General features: G+C 61.3%; 3 protein-coding genes across 5 annotated transcripts; 2 read left to right on the top strand and 1 right to left on the bottom strand.

The window, feature by feature from the left end:
- Positions 1–598: 598 nt before the first annotated feature.
- On the top strand, positions 599–4406 carry MCEMP1 (mast cell expressed membrane protein 1). 3 transcript variants are annotated; one of them, XM_012790761.2, is made up of 7 exons: positions 599–729; positions 1429–1518; positions 2130–2261; positions 3009–3059; positions 3152–3265; positions 3558–3623; positions 3735–4406. In XM_012790761.2, the coding sequence occupies exons 1-6, from the start codon at positions 675–677 to the stop codon at positions 3611–3613; spliced, it is 498 nt and encodes a 165-aa protein (XP_012646215.2). In that variant the 5' UTR covers positions 599–674; the 3' UTR covers positions 3614–3623; positions 3735–4406. The 3 variants fall into 3 exon arrangements, with proteins under 3 accessions (XP_012646215.2, XP_075854466.1, XP_075854467.1); XM_075998351.1 differs by having other exon boundaries at positions 618–744; XM_075998352.1 differs by having other exon boundaries at positions 638–658.
- A 616-nt stretch (positions 4407–5022) lies between these two features.
- On the top strand, positions 5023–7154 carry TRAPPC5 (trafficking protein particle complex subunit 5). Its single transcript, XM_012790762.2, has 2 exons — positions 5023–5112; positions 6544–7154. The coding sequence occupies exon 2, from the start codon at positions 6553–6555 to the stop codon at positions 7117–7119; it is 567 nt and encodes a 188-aa protein (XP_012646216.1). The 5' UTR covers positions 5023–5112; positions 6544–6552; the 3' UTR covers positions 7120–7154.
- Positions 7155–9568: 2414 nt separating this feature from the next.
- Positions 9569–15614, bottom strand: FCER2 (Fc epsilon receptor II). The gene is made up of 10 exons (XM_012790359.3): positions 15593–15614; positions 14664–14777; positions 14376–14429; positions 13209–13271; positions 12936–12998; positions 12736–12798; positions 12540–12629; positions 10186–10337; positions 9930–10036; positions 9569–9761 (listed from the first exon to the last, which is right to left on the bottom strand). The coding sequence occupies exons 1-10, from the start codon at positions 15612–15614 to the stop codon at positions 9569–9571; spliced, it is 921 nt and encodes a 306-aa protein (XP_012645813.2).
- Positions 15615–17607: the final 1993 nt, after the last annotated feature.

Here is a 17607-nt window from a genome sequence, read left to right on the forward strand (position 1 = left end):
AGATGAGAGGGAGGTGACTCTGCCCTCAGTCCCAGATGTGCGGGTGTGGTGTTCCAGTGGTTAGTCCCCGTTGCCTCACATCCGTGCCTTTCCTCCACTGGGCCTTGGAGAAGAAGCACTTCTTAGGGTGGAGCTGGGGGGGGGAGTGGGACAGGGGGTCAGCGGAGGGAGGCGTAGGGGAGCCCCAGGAATCTTACCTCCAAGCTCTGCTGCCCTTACCCTAAAAGGTGGGACCCTGAGGTGTCACAGCTTGAGACAGAGAGGAAGCAGGAGAATGAGGTTCATCCGGGAAAACACACACACTCACACCCACACACCCCCCCACACACACAGCTTCCTACAAAGTTTCCCACCACTCTGTTCTGTCCCCACGTCTAGGGGCTTCTCTTTCTGGCCCTCCCTGACACCTTTGGTCTCTGAAGACCCTTCTTAATCTAGGGGCAATGATGAAAGGAGGCTCGTGGATCCTAAAGGAGGGGAGGAGGGGAGGGGAGGGGAGGAGGGGAGGGGAGGGGAGGAGGGGAGGAGGCTGGCTCCTCTTTCCTGCCTCTGCCCCCAAGATTTCCCCATCTGCCTCGACACCTTCCGGTGGGCGGGGATGTGTGTGAACAAACTAGCATTCTGTGGGCCCGTGGGAGCTGAGGAAAGTACACAGAAGGTACCAGAAGGTTGAGATGCAGGCAGCTGCCTTAAAGGACAAGAAACGGGGGTCCCCAGCCCATCGGGAAGGTTAGGGCTGTCGAGGTGGGAAGGGAGAAGGGTGGGGAGGAGAGATGGGATGGGAGAGGTGAGGGGCTGGAGGTGGGGGCTGGAAGTCTCCTTTCCCTTCACGATGTGTGTGTGTGTGTGCAAGAGAGGAGAGAGAGAGAGAGAGAGAGAGAGAGAGAGAAGAGAAGAGAAGAGAAGAGAAGAGAAGAGAAGAGAAGAGAAGATGTCCCCCAAACCCCCACATACACCCGCTCTGCTTAACCTTGCTCCTTATTTCTTTTGTTTGTTTTAGAGACAGGGTCTCACTCTGTCACCCAGGCTGGAGTGCAGTGTCACCATCACAGCTCACTGCAACCTTGATCTCCTGGGCTCAAGCCATGCTCCAGCCTCAGCCTCCTAAGTAGCTGGGACTACAGGCGAGCACCACCACACCTGGCTAATTTTTACTTTTTTTTTTTTTTAGAGATGGGGTCTTGCTATGTTGCCCAGGCTGATCTCAAACTCCTGGCCTCAAGCGATCCCTCCTGCCTTGGCCTCCCAAAGTGCTGGGATTACAGGCGTGACTCACCACACCCAGCCCTCCTCATTTCTTGTTTTTTTTTTTTTCCACTCCCCGAAATGTATTGTGTGCAGAGGTTGGGTGAACCAAGATCCCTGACCCCCCAAATCCCCAGAGCTCTGGGCAGGTGTCCACAACCCCTTCCACTGACCCACACACAGGTGCCAATGACCCTGACTATGAGAATATCACCTTGGCCTTCAGAAACCAGAACCAGCCAAAGGGTGGTCACCCACGGCTCATGAGTCAAGGTGAGCAGATGCGACCTGCCCTCATCCCACAGCCTTGCGAAGGGGTGAGTGTGGGAGGGCGCTGGCAGGGACAGGGAGGCTGAACGATGTGCAGTGTGGTGGCATCGAGGATGGTGACGGGGACGGGGTATCTGAAATGCTGTGGATGGTGTTGTTGATCGACTTGGCAAGGGTTCGCAGGACAGTGTTAGTGAGAGTGAATGTAAGTGACAAGGTGCAGAATCAGGAAGCCAATAGAACCGATGAGGTCAGTTGACGGTGACAATGGTGGCAACCCTGGTGCTGGTGCCACACTTCTTGTACGGTCTGCAAATCCGTGAGCCAGGGGATCTCTTTGTAAATCACCCAGTCTCGGGTACTCCTTTAGAGCAACTCAAAACAGCCCAGCACTCGTGGGCATTGGCATTGGCGAGTGTTGGTGACAGAATTAGTAAGGGTGTCAGGCAGTTTTAGGGGTAATCACGGGGGGGGGGTGAATGTTGGCGGCAGTGTCGCGGATGGGCACAGCTGCCGACGGTGTTGGGAAGAGTGAGCTGTCCCTGGTGGACAGTCTAAGCGATGGTGCTGGGCGCTGGTGGGTCACCCGGCCTGTTTCTCCGCCCCATTCCCAGCCCAGCCCAAGTCACCCTCGGACCCTGCCCAGGTGCCCCCCTGGTTGTACAGGGCCATCATGAGCCTGTACATCCTCCTCACCGTGGCCTTACTGTTTTGCATCATTCTCTCGGCTCTAATCCTGGTGAAAAGTGAGTGTTTATTCTTGGGGGGGGGGGCGTGGGGCACTGGGGAACCTGCCCTTTCCACCCTATCTCTTTTTATTTTTTCAAAATATGAAGGGGGTACAAATGTTTTTGTTGCCTGGATAGCTTTTATAATGCTATAAATGTGCCCATCACCCGAATGGTGTTCACCGCACCTGTTAGGTAGGCTTTTACCCCCTCCCTCCTCCCTCTTCCTCTTTCTTGATTTCCAATAATTTTTATTTCCTTCTGTGCCCATTAATTAGTTTCAAATTATTAGAGCATACACATGGTGTTTGTTTTTCCATTCTTGAGATACTTCAATTAGGATAATGGTCTCCAGTTCCACCCAAATTGCTGCAAAAGACATTAATTCACTTCTTTTTATGGCTGAGTAGTACTCCATGGTATACAGAGACCACATTTTCTTAATCCACTCATGAATTGATGGGCACTTGGGTTGATGCCACATTTTTGCAATTGTGAATTGTGCTGCAATAAACATTCGAGTGCAGGCGTCTTTTAGGTAAAATGATTTCTTTTCCTTTGGGTGGATACCCAGCAGTGGGATTGCTGGATCGCAGGGTAGGTCTACTTTTAGCTCTTTGGGGAGTCTCTGCACTGTTTTCCACAGAGGTTGTACTAACGTGCAGTCCCAGCCACCACTGTTTCTTCCCTCCCCCCCACTCTCTTCCTGTCCCTTTCCCCCCCAATGGAGGAGCTGGAAGGGTTTTCCTGTTCCCTCTTGAACAGATTCTGAGATGTCGAAGGAGGTGCAGAATTTGAAAGCGGAGCTTTGGAACGGTGAGCAGAGAGGGCCTGGGGCAGACCCGTGGAGCTGAGGCGGGGCTCCGGAGAGGGGTGGCCTCACAGACCCCCCCACTGCCTGCCCTCAGTGTCAGCCTTGATTCGAGAGTGTGAGAAGACGCAGAAGGGGGGCTTCCACTCTGTTGAGGAGAGAATCGCCGAGGTCAGGAAGAAGGTGGAGAAGTTGGAGACACAGCCAGCAGGTGCCGGGCAGCCCTGTCCTCCGTGGGGTGCTCGTCGCTGGACAGGGGGGTGGAGGAGGATTCAAGGGAGGAGACAGTGGGGGTCCTGTTCCCCCGAAGCTCAGGGTTTGGAGGGGTGATGATGGATGCTGCCCTCCGAGTCATTCAGCAGCTATTTAAAGGTGCTAGGAATGGGCACCCCAAATACATAGGCTCTGCTGCACCGCAGGCCGGGGGTTCGGCAGAGAGGGACCTTTGTCTGAGGTTCCACCCAGCTTCAGCTGTCCCCATTCACCACCCCACCCCCCGACAGAAATAAACAAAATCAACACAAACATAGTGAAAATCTTACAAGCTCTGGAGAAGTAGCCAAGTGCATGTGAGTCGGGACTCGGGGAGGTGGATGAGGGTGGGGCCTCGGACCCAGCCCTGGCTCCTCTCCCAGGGGCAGGATCTGCCTGACCTTGGCTCTCTCCGCCCCCAACCCCAGAGCCCCAGCTGGAACAGATGAGATGCCACCGCCGTAGCCTCGGCTTGGAGGACGGGACTGCAGCTGCCAACGAAGACAGAAACGGAGCCCCCAAGTCTAATGTGAACCTGCCCCTCGGCCCAAATAGAGAAAGTCGTGTGTCGCGGTGCACGAGAGTTGGGGAGCTGCTCTCAAGTGCGCGTGCGTGTGCATGTGTGTGCGTGTGTGTGTGCCAGAGCGCACGCGTGTGAGCATTTTGTGGAGGGCGGGCGTTTCAGTGTGCCCCCCGGAATGTGATGGGTGACGATGAATGTTGGAGTCACAGCGAGTGTGGTGTGCACGCCCGTGTCATGTGACATATGTGAGTATAGGCATGTCACGGTGGGTGGCTGTCAGTGTCCGTGTGTCACTGCGAGTGTCGTATTGTGACATGCATCACATGTGCCTGTCTCCTCGCCCGCGTAAACGTGCATGAGTGTACTGTGGGATGTTGCCTGTACAAACACGGCATGGCGGGAGGTGTGTGTTGCACACTGTGATACACGTGAACGTCACAGGGCGTGCCTTGCACTCCCTGTGCCAGAGCTCGATTACGTCACCCTGTGTGTTCAGGGCACACGCTCGTGTCCATTTATTTCTGCACTCATGTTTTGTGATTGGGGAAGAGAAATGAATAAAGTCTAGGGGAAACCACGTGGCTTTGGGGCCTGTTACTGGGGCGACTGAGGGGTCTCAGGACCTGGAGGAAGAGAGTCTGCGAGTGAGTGGACTTGGGGATGGGACAACTGAAAACCCTGGGACACCAGGGTAGGTGCGAATGAACGCCCTGTGTGAGTACTCGCGTGTCCCTGGACGTGGAGCTGAACCCCGTGCCCCGAGTGTACGCGGCCTGAGTGTACCTGGGCCCACAGGTATGTACGAGCTCCTAAGCGTGTACCCACGAGCGCCTGCGAGTGTATTCGCGCCACTGAGCACGAACCCAAGGTGTGAATGACTCCTAATGTGGCACGCCCCATAGCTTAGGGACGTACTTGAGACAAGAGGACAACGTGCCCAAGAACACAGGTGTCCCTAGATAGAGACAAGAGCTCGTGTCTGTGCCCAAAGGCATGGACTTGCCCATGACACAACAGACGTGTGCCCACTGTCATATGCGTGCCCCTGAGCAGGTGACCACGCGTGCTACTGTCCCCCTCATCGCAGGCCACCCAAGGCCGGCCCACCCCTGGCACCTCTCCGTCCGGGCCGGCGGACACGCGCGCCCCCTGGCGGTCGCCCTCGGGCCCCGCCCACCCCACGCCCCGCCCACTCACAGACCCGGCCCACCTCGCGCCTGCGCACGCCGCGCCTTTTACGGCGCCGTAAAGCAGCTCAGCCGAGCTGACGGCCTCGGTTCCCGGTGAGACCCCCGTCCGCCCGCGGCCCCTGCCCGTGCCGGGCCTCGTCCGCTCCCCGCCCCGTCCCTGAGGACCTGTGGGTCCTGGGCCGGAGTCTCGGCGTCCGCAGTCCCCGGTTCCCCCGCTCCGGGATGCGACGAGGAAGGGGTGGGCTCCTCCCTGGTCCAGAGCTCCGGGGCGGGGGTCTCGGGGCCCCCAGTTCACCCACCGCCATCGCAGCCCAGTGAGGGGGTCTCAACACTCCCTATTCCCATCCCGCGCGCTCCGGGCCCTGCGCCTGGTGGCGGCCGCGTGCTGGAGCGGCCTGGTCCCCCGTGCCCCCCGCTAGCTCCCCCACCCCGCGCCATGCAGACCGTGTGGGGGCCGCCTCGGCACCCCTAGACCCCTCTGGCCGGGTCCGTGCATGGTGGGGGCGGGCCTCTCAGCTGCCCCTCCGGATCCTGCCACTGGACCGGGCGAGAGTGGGCTGGGAGGGAGGGTGTCTCAGCGCCCCCCGCCCCCAACCTCTCCGACAACCCCCTTCCCATCTCCCTCTTCCGCTCACCGACTGCTGTGGCTTCGTGCGCCCGGATGGGAGGATCACAGCGCCCTCTCCTGGCCTCCCCAACCCCCGGGACCGACAGCGCGCCTCTCCCCCTACTTTCTCACCCCGCCCAGCTACCTTTCTGGAGAGCATTGGTGGGGGGGGGGGCTCCCAACGCCTTTCCTGGGCCCCTCCGTCCAGCCTGTAGAACCGAGGCCACCCATGTTGCAAAGGCCGTGGGCCTCCTGCGTGGCAAATCCGAGCTGTCTGAGCGCTTTGAGTTTGGGGTTACCCAAGACTCCTGGCCTGCCCCACAGATCTCGCCTGTTCCCCAGGCCCCCAACTCTCCTCTCCTGGCCTTTGGTCTTGACACACTCTTACCCCACCCTCGCCTTACTCTGGCTTTCTGCAGGGAGCGGGCAGGAAGTTCCCCAGGGTAGTCAGTTGCTGGGGCGCATGGCGGGGGAGGCTAGATTGCCTGTGTCCCCTCCCTGCCTTAGGTCTGACGCCTCTACCCCCATGCACTAGTTTCCTAGTTACTCCCACAGGTGGTGGAGGGGACACAAAGGCGGGAAGGTGGGGTGCTTTCCAGCTCCCGCTTCTGGTGGCCCTCGTGCCTCTCCTCCCACCTTACACCCCAAGCCCTCTGTGCCCGCCTAGGGTGTACGCCTGTCCCCCCTCCGCTGTCTTTCTCTGGCTAAACGTGATGGAGGCATGTCTATGCGCAACTTGGTCCTTCCTTTTCTTCTCATCTCTTCCCAGGTGGAGAGTCTCTGCTAGAGCGCACCCTGGTGGCAAGGGCGGGGGGGAGGGGAAGGGAGAGGGTTGTCCCACTAGGTTCTCCTCTGGGCCTTTCCGCCAGGTTCCCTTCCCATCGCACTTGACACCCTGGTTTCCTCGTGTCCCGTAGGGCGGCGGCATGGAGGCGCGCTTCACGCGCGGGAAGTCGGCGCTGCTGGAGCGCGCGCTGGCGCGGCCGCGCACCGAAGTGAGCCTGAGCGCCTTCGCGCTGCTCTTCTCCGAGCTGGTGCAGCACTGCCAGAGCCGCGTCTTCTCGGTGGCCGAGCTGCAGGCGCGCCTGGCTGCGCTGGGCCGCCAGGTGGGCGCGCGGGTGCTGGATGCGTTGGTGGCACGCGAAAAGGGTGCCCGGCGCGAGACCAAGGTGCTGGGCGCGCTGCTCTTCGTCAAGGGCGCCGTGTGGAAGGCGCTGTTTGGCAAGGAGGCCGACAAGCTGGAACAGGCCAATGACGATGCGCGAACCTTCTACATCATCGAGCGCGAGCCGCTCATCAACACGTACATCTCCGTGCCCAAGGAGAACAGCACGCTCAACTGCGCCAGCTTCACGGCGGGCATCGTGGAGGCCGTGCTCACGCACAGCGGCTTCCCTGCCAAGGTCACGGCACACTGGCACAAGGGCACCACGCTCATGATCAAGTTCGAGGAAGCGGTCATCGCCCGAGACCGGGCCCTGGAGGGCCGCTGACCCCGGGGGAGATAAAGGATGCAGAGCGCCCCCTCTCCCAGTGTCCGCGTCTTGTGTGGGGCCTCAGGGCCACTCAACGCCTTGCAGGGGCGGGGGGGTGGGGGTGGGGGCGGTCTGGCGGAGCTTGAGCTTTCAGATGGGGCTGGGGGTTGGGTGAGGCCAGAGGCGGTGGGGACATAAGCCAGGCAGGGGAGCTGGGGGGCAATGCTGGCACTTTCTACAACTGTAATTAGAGGCCGTCTTGGTGGGGGTACTCCCGGTGGAGGATTTAGGCCAAGACAGGCTCCTTTAGACACTGTTGGCAAAAGGAACCAGATATAGTTCATGCCATGTGGTCTTGCCTAGCTTTTTTTTTTTAATAGAGACAGGGTCTCACTCTGTCACCAGGCTGGAGCGCAGTGGCATCATCATAGCTCACTGCAGCCTCCAACTCCTGGGCTCAAATGATCCTCTGGCCTTGGCCTCCCAAGTGGCTGTAACTACAGGTGCACGCCGCCTGTAGAGACAGGGTCATGCTGTGTTGCCCATGTTGGTCTTGAACTCCTGGGCTCAAGCGATCCTCCTGCCTCGGCCTCCCAAAGTGCTGGGATAACAGGTGTGAGCCACCGCGCCCGGCCTTGTCTAACCTCTCTGTTGTGCTGATGTAGGCAAAGTGGCCGCAGACAGTGTGTCAGAAACCGGGCCTGGCTGTGCGCCTATAAGACAGGCAGAGAGGGGGGTCGTCTGTCCCACCCTCCTTTAGACCTTTGCCGCTCAAAAGTGTGGTCCCAGCATCACCTGAGAGCTTGTCAGAAATGCAGACTCAGGCCTGCCCCAGACCCGCTGAGTCCAAGTCTGCATTTTAGGAAGGTCCCCAGGGCATTCCTGGATCTTGCTTTAGGGCCTTGTCCATTGCAGGTGGCAGGGCCCCACCCCCAGAGTGGCAGATTCTGCAGGTTTGGGGCGTGCCTCAAAATCTGCATTTGTAACAAGTCCGGAGGAGGAGGAGGAGAATGAGGACAGGGAAGGCAGCACCAGCCTTCGGTGGCCAGGCAAGTGGCATCACCCTGTGTTCTGGGCCATGAATTGGGTTCCGAGAGAAGTCATTTGTCCGTGGGCACACAGATTTATTAATCTGACATTTATTGAGCACCTACCCGGTGCCAGGCACTGGGCACACCGCTGAGAACAAAGGTGCCTGCCCTCCTGATGTTTACATTCTAACCGGAGAGCTGGCAGCAGAAATCAGTCGACGTTGGGTTTCGTTGAAAGGGGAAGTGTGCCGCAGTGAGAAAGCACAGCGGGGACTGGGGGACAGGGAGTGGGGGCTGTGATTTAAGGGTAGATGGGAGCGGAGGGACACTCGGGATGGGCCCCACCAGGAGCAGAGACTTGGGGGATGGATCCAGCAGGGGGAACTGCACGTGCAAAGGTCCTGGGGTTGGGGGCGAGACTGCATGTCCAAGGAACAGTGAGGAGGCTGGCGGGATGGGTTCTGCGGTCGTTGAGGGACCCTGTAGGACTTTGGTTTTCTCTGTGAGCCGACTGTGAGCGTGGTCGGGACGGTGGAGCCCACAGGACTTGGAGGTGGGGTCAGGGGAAAGGGAGGAGGCGTGCATGACCCAGCGTGGGCCTGAGCAGCAGAGGGGTCTGATGAGGGGTGTCCTGCCATCCTGACCTCCCACCCTCCCTCTTGTGGCCTCAGGGGCATGGGCTGACCCCAGCCTAGCTTGGGGCTGGGGCCAGCACCTCCAGACCTGAACTTGCCTACAACTCCCCAGCCAGCACTTAGTGGGCGCCTTCTGTATACCAGGCCTGTTCTGGGCACTTGCCATGTGTCATCAGCCTCCCCCAGCAGCCCCAGCCTGAGGAACTGGGCTCAGGGTGGTCCACTGCCTTCTCCTACAGTATTGTCAGGGGGTCTCCCGGGCCCCAGAGTCTTCATCTGTGGGCTCCACCTAGTACATTCTTACAACGACATAAGAAAGCATGCAAAAGGTGGGGAAGGTACGAATTGCACTTTGGTGGCACTTTGGTGGCTCACAGTGGTCAAAGGTGGTCTCAGGCACCAGGCTTTGGAATTCGCAGCTGCCATGTGCCTCACCCGGAGACCAGACCAGACCTGGCCAGGCCTCCGAGGAGGGGCCAGGGAGTGGGCCATCGTGGCCCCTCGGTATTGACGCAGGCTGGGCCGGAGGTCTCGCTGCCTGAGCTGGGGTCTCTGTCCTGCGGCGCTGCTTCTGGGGAGGGCAGTAGGGGGACAGTCTGACGGGGCAGGGGCTGCGGAGGAGCTGGGGGTGGGCCAGCTGCCCCAGTTTGGGTGGGTGAAAACGTCACGGGGCCCTTTTGGCCGCGGAGGCACCCAGGCCTCAGTGGAGGGTGCTCGGGGGCCCGCTCTGGGCCTGGCAGTTCCATGTGGGCGAGGGGTGGCGGAGAGGACCACAGAGGGCTGGGCAGGCGGCTGTCGAGGTCAAAGGCTGGGAGTAGTTCCCGGGGGCCCCTCGGGGGTCGAGGTGGTAGGTGGCCCGCACGTGGCCAGCCGGTCACACACCCAGGCGTCCAGCTTGCTGTGGCAGGCGGCGTCGTTCCACTGGCCCGAGCCCCGCATCATCACGCAGTCCTCGCCCTGGGCCTGGTTGTTGGGCTCCCCGGGGGACCAGTTGCTGCAGGGAAGGGCGTCAGGTCAGAGGCCGGGGTGGGGGGCCCTCCCGGTCTGTGCGTGGAGCCTCAGTCTTTGACCTGCACCGAGAGGCCGGCTCCCTGACCCCGGGCGCCTCCACGGTGGGACTCCTCCCGGTGCTCCTCCCTCTGTGGTGGTCCCACCCGCTCACCTGTAGTCCATGGGGGTCCCGTCCATCCAGGTGAACTGCCCCTCCCTGTCCAGGTCCTGGAGGCCGATCCAGGAGCCCTTCCAGCTGGCCCGCTTGCTCAGGAAGTCCTGGGGGCGGGAGACGGGGCTGGAGGACTGGGGGGACAGGCCCGGGTCCCTCCCGCCTGCCACGGAGGTTGGGGGTGGCGGTGTGGGGAATCCCTCGCCCCCCACCCCCGCACCATGCTGCCCCCGGCGTCCGCAGAGCCCGGGCGCACCTGCTCCTCCGCGCCGTGGATGCTGGCCAGGCGCCCCCCCACGTCCTCGCAGGCGTACTGCGCGTGGAGCCACTTCTTGGCGCCCTCCCCGAAGTAGTAGCACTTCTGCTGGAAATGGACCCACTCCTCGGGGCAGGTGTCGCACGCCACGCCTGGGGGGGAGGTGGGGGGTCAGTGGGCACCGAGGTGGGCCAGCGGGGGGGCAGCGTCCTCCTGGGGTCACTCCTAGGTCTGGGCTGAAAGCTGACCCGCCCCGGGGCCACCTAATAGAGTCTTGCAGGCTGCCTCCCTCCCTAGGATTCCGGCGCCGGCCAGCTCCCCGGCAGGAGCACCATGGCCACCTGCGTCACCGCCACAAGCACGTCCGCGGTGGGCAGAACGGCGGTTCCCAGCGCCGCCGCTGCCAGCGCTGCACGGTGGCAGCCCCTCCCCCACCACTGCCACCACCACAGACCCCCTGTGGCTTGAAGCTCCTCAACCGCCAACAGCATCGTCATAAATAGGCACGTGGCACCTCAGTCACCGACACTACCGCCACATTCACGCCCAGTGACATTCAGCCGCCGCCACTGTCACCGCCATGGCCGGCAACAGCCGGTGGCCACCACGGCCACCACGCTGTGAATGCCACACCCAGCCGTTTCTCAAACACCTTCAACCACCACTGCCACAGACACCTCCAAGGTCAACGGCCACTTGCTCGCCGGCATCACGGCCACGGGCACCCGCTACCGCTGGGGACGGGTCCCCGCCACGCACGCCGTGGCCAATGCCGTCTCTGCCAGCCGCGCCAGCCACGTCTCAACCACCAGGACCAAGGGCGGCGGTGCCATGGTCAGGTACACCCGAGTCACTTCCTCCCAGCACTGTCCCCACCGACAGCCCTGGCGGCCACCATGGCCGGCAGCACCCCCCAACCAGAGCTCCTGGCCGCTTCTGGGGAAGCCGAGATGATTTCACTCCCGTTGGAGGCATGCTGGCCAGGCGAGACAGCAGGGAGGGCAGAAGGGGACGGCGGGGCTCTGGGGGCGTGCTGTTAACACAGGGAGGGGACACCTCTGGGCCCTTAAAGAAAACTCTGGGGGAGGAGCCTTGGCTGTTCCTTACCTGGTCATAGCCCCAGAGCTGGGCTCGGACCCCAGGCCATGGGGGACCTCAAGGACTGGGTAGGACCTGGGAGGTGACCTGTCAGGAGTGAGCATGACCCAGAATCCCCTGTCCACCCCACCCCCCCCCGTCCCCGAGGGACCACAGTGCGGTTTCTTGCTGGGATTCCCACATCCCAGGGGACGAGACTCCTTCACACCAAGCAAAGATCCTTCCTCTTCTCTCACCCGGTTGGGGCAGCGGGGGCTTCCCGGCGGCGGGAGACCGCATGCGGTTCAAGGGCAGGGCTGTTGGTTTGGGGCCGGGCAGCAGGGCTGTAAAATCCCGGTTCCCACACCACGTTAAAGGTACAGCGATTGGCCGGGTGCGACAGCTCACGCCTGTAACCCTAGCACTCTGGGAGGCCGAGGTGGGAGGATCGCTTGAGGTCACGAGTTGGAGACCAGCCTGAGCAAGAGTGAGACCACCCATCTCTACTAAAAATAGAAAGAAATTAGCTGGACATCTAAAAATATATATGTAAAAAATTAGCTGGGCATGGTGTCTCGTGCCTGTAGTCCCAGCTACTCGGGAGGCTGAGGCAGGAGGATCGCTTGAGCCCAGGAGTTTGAGGTTGCTGTGAGCTGGGCTGACGCCATGGCCCTCTAGCCTGAGCAACAGAACAAGACTCTGTCTAAAAAAAAAAATAAAGGTACAGGGATTGAATGAATGAATGTCTGCTCTCTCTGCAGCCTGCTGCCCTCCTATGGCCACCACCCCTGGGGAAGATGCCACCATCCTCATCGTCCCCTTGTTGGAGACATGACCCCGTCTGGCCCCCTGGGCTGGCAGACAATCTTCCGTAAGGGACCGGTGACCTCCCGCTAAGCCATGCCAGGCAGAGCACAGCGGCAAAGGGACCGGAGAGGTGGTCAACGCCGGACTGCTTTGACCCGGGCAGGACAATCGTGTGGGGACCCCCGCCCGCCGCCAGATCGGTGGAGGGACACTGTTGGGGTCAGAAGGGACATTCTTCTGCCCGCCCCGTGTGTCCTGCCCGGCCATAAACTCAGGCCCATCCAGGTGTCACACACAGCACATGCACCGCACATCCGAGCACACGTGCCTGCGTGTCTCCCAGCGACACTCGGGCCGCACGATCGCAGGGACGTGCCGCCTCACGCCACGCCCCCCCCCACACATGCCCGTCGCCCACACTGGCCAGCAGGCGCGGCCACACGCGTCCCGGCGCTGTCCCTTGCGCTCACCCTTGGACAGCTGCAGCTCCACCCGCAGCCTCGCCACCTCCTCCTGGAGTCTCGCCGCCGAGTCTGAGGCTGCGCGCCCCGCGTTCAAGGCTAGGAGGGAGAGCGGGGAGGGCGGCGGGGCTCAGGCACCGACTGGCGGGGCCCCTCCTTGTCCCTTCCCTGCCCCCCACGCCCCCGATTCCCGGCCAAGCCTCACCTTGGGCCCTGAGGTTGTTCAGGTCCGCGAGGAGCGTATCCAGGTGGCCGGACAGCTCGGACTCTGATGGGCGTTGAAGGGCAGGGCTGGTCGCCGGGGCGATGCAGGCGGACGGGAGGGTCCCCTCCCCCCAGACCGCTGTGGCTCTGGGACACTCCCTCCCTCCCAGTCCAGCCCCGCACCCCCGCCCGGTCTCTCACCCTGAGATTTCAGTCTCTTCTGTTCAGCTCGGAGTTCCTCCATGTGCTGCAACATCTGGGCAGCTGTTTGAGGGGAGGGGCTTAGTGGCAAGCCAGTCCCCATCTGCCCCCACCCTGTCCCTTGGACTCTTTCTTTGCCTGGGTTCTTAGGGCCACCTGTTCACTCTGCAGGTCACAGGTGTCCGGAGGGGGGCACAGTTGGTCCCAACATCCCGTGTCCCCCGGGGCCATCCACGACCTTCTCCCCCTTCCCGCCAACCAGAGGTGGCTCACCCTGGGATTCCTGGGCCACCTGGTCATGCTGGCGTCTTTGCAAGTCCTTGGAAAGGCGGGAGACTGGGGCAGCGGGAGAGATGTGTCCTCAGGAATCACAAAGGCAGGTCCTTGAACCCCACCCTGGGCCCACCGCAGAGGCCCCCCTCACATTTCCCTCCCCCTTCCCTCCCCCCTCCGCCCCTCCCTCCCTCCCTCCCTCCCTTCCTTCGTGTTCAGGCAGGTACAGGCAAGAGTAGAACGAACATGTGCCCTTCCCTCACCCAGGATTAAATTTAAAAGCAGCGGGCATTTCTCTGAGCGAGTCACGAGTCTTTGCTGGCTGCCATCTCACGGCACTAAACTTTCACCCATTTCACAGATGAGGAAACTGAGGCATGCAGCAGTAACTCCTGCCATCTACAGATACCGATGGTCCCTGACTTACGATGGCTCAACTCGCAGTGGCTGGACTTTAGGGTGGTGCTACAGTATTAGGCTTTCAGCGGCGATGGTACTTCTCTTGGGAATCCTGGGTCATGGCAGGGAGCCACAGCCCCCAGCTAGCCATGCCTTTTTTGTTTTTGAGACAGAGTCTCACTCTGTTGCCCGGGCTAGAGTGCCATGGCGTCAGCCTAGCTCACAGCAACCTCCAACTCCTGGGCTCAAGCGATCCTCCTGCCTCAGCCTCCCGAGTAGCTGGGACTACAGGCATGCGCCACCATGCCCGGCTAATTTTACACACACATATATATATATTTTAGTTGGCCAATTAATTTGTTTCTATTTTTAGTAGAGACAGGGTCTCGCTCCTGCTCAGGCTGGTCTCGAACTCCTGACCTTGAGTGATCCTCCCGCCTCGGCCTCCCAGAGTGCTGGGATGACAGGCGTGAGCCACCGTGCCCGGCCAAGCCGTGCCTTTTTGATTTCTGATATTCTCAGTGTATGAGGAGCACTGGGGGCAGAGCCCCGTTGTGAGTGGAGGGGCGTGTGTATCAAGCTGCTGCCGGGCACTGCTCCAAGCCGCGCTGCCTGGGTACCCCCTGCCCAGGGCGGGGAGCAACACGGGCTGACCCTTGGGGGGGACTGTGAGGCCCAGAGAGGGGCATTGCCCTGGCAGGCCCTGGCGGAAGCAGGACGGCAGCTGGTGTCCTAACCCTCAACCCCCCCCTTGCCTCCCCATCATACCGTTGCGTGCAGTCGCCTCCTCCAGCAGTCTCTGACTCCGCAGGGTGTCCCAGTCTGGGGAGGGGCAGAGCGACAGGGTGGGGGGCTTGTCCTGTGGCCCCGCCCTCCCATGCCCCTCCTGGGAGCTGAGGATGGAGGCCTTGAGTGTCGCCCGTGGGGGGCTGCTCAGGGGGTGGGAAACGGGGGTGCTGGCTGGGGTGAGGGGCTCTAGGGCAAGGGCGTGGGGAGAGGGTCTGGGAGGGAGCACAGAGGATTGGGGGGCACAGACAGGGCTGGGGGTGTCCTTACGCCACATGAGAAGCAGGGACAGCAGCCCGGCCCACAGGGCGGCAGTGGCCAGCCCCAGCAGCACAAGCCAGGTCCCCCACCCACAGCACCGCTTCCTGGGCGACTCCGAGAACCCTGTGGGGGCGTGTGACAGGAGCCCCAGGGTGAGGCTGGGCTCCGGCTCTGCGCATGCCCAGGGCCCCCCAGTACCCCCGGGAGCCTGCGCGGAGCCCACGCAGAAGCAGAGGGGCTCAGCGGCCCCCAGCCCCCTCTGCATGCCTTCCCCTCCTGACTCGGGTCCAAGTCACTGTCCAGAGACACAAAGAAGCTGACACCGTCCCCCTCCAAGCAGCGTCACCTCCAGAAAGCTGGGTCCTGCTTTCCCCTTCCCGCCTGAGCCCCAGCCCCCACCCTTACGCCTCTGGACCCTCCAGCTCTACCCTGATGCTTGTCCCCAACTCTAGACCCTTCCCTGAGCGCAGGACCCTGGGTTCCCATTCTTCCCCCACATCTGAGCCACTCCCCAGACCCCCCCAGCCCTCACCCCCAACACCTGAGCCCCCCCAGATCTCTGCCTTGGTGCCCCACCGCGGGCCCCCAGCCCCTCCCCTCACCGTGGCTCTGAGGACTCATGCCAAATGCCACCTCTCCTGGGCCGCCGCTCTGCTTGGCCTCCGGCTCTCAAGCGCCCAGCTCCCCAGCTGGGGCCGTTTTTGTCCGGAGGGTGTTGAGTCAGAAAAAGGAGGGGCCCCCGCCTGCCCCTGCTGCCTGGCTCTGCGCCAGGAAGGCCGGTCAGGGCTCCTGACCCTCACCCTCACCCTTGGGGCCTTTCTTAGAACTTCCCCCTCCTTTCTAGAGAAGCACTGGGGGCCTCCCCTCCTCCCCTGGGTGAAAGGTAGCAGGGGAGGGGCCCTGCTTTTCCCAGGGTTAGCACCAGAAAGTCCTCCCACCTGAGTATCGGCTTTCCTCCATGGTGGCCCTACTTGGATTCTCCCAGAGACAGGGCGCTCACTACTTGCCAAGGCGGTCCAGTTAGCGAGCACAGTCACAGCTCCAGCTGGGATCTGGGGTTTGACAGAGGGTTGGGGAGAGGCGTTGAGCTCTAGTTACTGGCACGGGACAGCCTCTGGGACTTTGGGGGCTTGGGGACCAGTCGCTGGCTTTGTTTAGACCACCGCCTGGAATCAATAGGTTGATTGGCTGCGAGACACAGCTGGGGTGGAGGAACACCAGCTTGAGACCAGAAGCCAGGCAGCCCGGAGCCCATCACCTTCGAGGTACACAGCAGGTGCTCAATAAGTGTGCCCCTCCTCCCCCTGCTGAGATCTTTGCAAGTGGCTTGATTGACCTCGAACTTCTTTCCTGAATGTGGCCCGGTGCACAGTCTACAGCAAAAGCACCGCCACCTCTTGTCATGATGCTGCCTGTGCACTCAACCCTTCTGAGCCTCAGTGTTCCCCTCTGTAATATGGGCTGGTGACGGCTCTCAATTCATGAGGTCATGATAGGATCCAATGAGACCATGATACATGGGGGGCCTTCGGTGGGGTGCTGCACACAGTGGGTCTTCAGGTCCTACATGTTTACCAAGCCTCCCCTCTCTGCCACTTCCTGCTGGGAGACGCCGAGACTCCCTCACCCAGGCACCGGCTCCCTCCTCTGCCGATGTGCACAGGGCATCCGTAAAGTCCTTTGAGTTGAAAGCACCTACTATGTGCTGAAGAGCATGGTGGGGGTCAGACGAACCTGGAGGCCACCCACTCCCTGCTGCCTGACCATGGTCAAGTCCCTTCCCCTGTCTGAGCCTCCAGGGAGCGGGAGGGGTGGGGTGGCCACTCCTCTAGTATTGTGGGAGGAGGCCAGAGGTGTCACCATCCTGGGGCCACAACTGCAGGGGAGGCAGCTGGACATGGCTGAGCCCCGGCTGAGTGACTCAGTTTGCTCATCTGTAAACTGGGAGTGTGCAAACAGCCAGCACACAGTAGTTGCTCAGTAAACCTACTGTTAGGGTGCCGGGGGAGTATCCTCCCTCTGCAAGTTCTCTCAGTTGAGCGGAGGGAGAAAGTAATTTGTCCATGTCACACAGTGGTGGGGTGTCTGTTGGCAAGTGTCAGGCGGTAGCGGTCTTTCTAACCCCAGAGATCCTGCTTCTGCCTACAGCCTTCCATGGCTCCCCATGGCCCTCTACCATCAGCCCCCAGTGCCCTGGCCAAGAGCATCGTCCCTGCTCAGCCATGCCGGATGGCCGGCTCTCACTCCCCCAAACCAGGTGCCCACAGGCTTCCAGATTCTGTCCCCACCGTGGCCGCGATCCACCCACCTCCCTCCTGGCCAGCTCTCGAGGCTCAGCCCAAGGTTGTTTCTTTCGAGAAACCATCCATGTCCACCTCGTGCTGTCAACCCCCGACACACACAGCCACCGGCTCACTCACGTGGGCTTGGAGCGCGTCCCCGTCCTCCTGGGCCTTGGGGCCGGTCGGAGCAGTCGCCAGGGCCGTCCAGGAGAGAGGTAGAAGCAGGAAGCGAGATACTTCCTTCTGACAGCCGAGGCAGTCCTATTTTCGTCCACTAACCGGGGGCTCGCCACCCCGGCAACACGACACGCATGGCCTCTTCTCGTGCCCCCCTACGCCCCGGTGAAGTCCATACTATTATTATCTGCATTTCTTAGGTAAGCAAACCAAGCGAGGCCCAGAACCGTCAGCCTCGTCCCCAAAATGCTGGCAGAGAGAAGGGGTAGAATCAGGATTCGAACCAAGGTTGCTGCGCATTGCGTGGTGATGCCACCATGGCACGGAGAGACAGAGGGAGGGAGGAGCAGGATAAAGAAAGCTACAGGAGCTAACATTCCGGTCAAATACTGGCGGTTTTGTTGTACAGTTTAATTTAGTAGCAACACACACGAGGCACAGTCCTTAGTGTCCTGCATGGGTCAGCACATTTCATTTTCACACCCCCTAGGAGG

Source organism: Microcebus murinus, chromosome 27 (genome assembly GCF_040939455.1).
Source record: "Microcebus murinus isolate Inina chromosome 27, M.murinus_Inina_mat1.0, whole genome shotgun sequence".
NCBI lineage: Eukaryota > Metazoa > Chordata > Mammalia > Primates > Cheirogaleidae > Microcebus > Microcebus murinus.

Bases quoted from the DNA above. Each gene is read 5' to 3' on its own strand.
- MCEMP1 (XM_012790761.2), top strand. From the start codon at position 675: ATGCAGGCAGCTGCCTTAAAGGACAAGAAACGGGGGTCCCCAGCCCAT. The intron at 1,519-2,129 runs GTGAGCAGATGC...CCCCATTCCCAG, and splicing joins CCCACGGCTCATGAGTCAAG to CCCAGCCCAAGTCACCCTCG. The intron at 3,060-3,151 runs GTGAGCAGAGAG...GCCTGCCCTCAG, and splicing joins GAAAGCGGAGCTTTGGAACG to TGTCAGCCTTGATTCGAGAG.
- FCER2 (XM_012790359.3), bottom strand. From the start codon at position 15,614: ATGGAGGAAAGCCGATACTCAG. The intron at 12,999-13,208 runs GTGAGCCACCTC...CCCCTCAAACAG, and splicing joins GGTGGCCCAGGAATCCCAGG to CTGCCCAGATGTTGCAGCAC. The intron at 12,799-12,935 runs GTGAGAGACCGG...AACGCCCATCAG, and splicing joins GAAGAGACTGAAATCTCAGG to AGTCCGAGCTGTCCGGCCAC.
- TRAPPC5 (XM_012790762.2), top strand. From the start codon at position 6,553: ATGGAGGCGCGCTTCACGCGCGGGAAGTCGGCGCTGCTGGAGCGCGCG.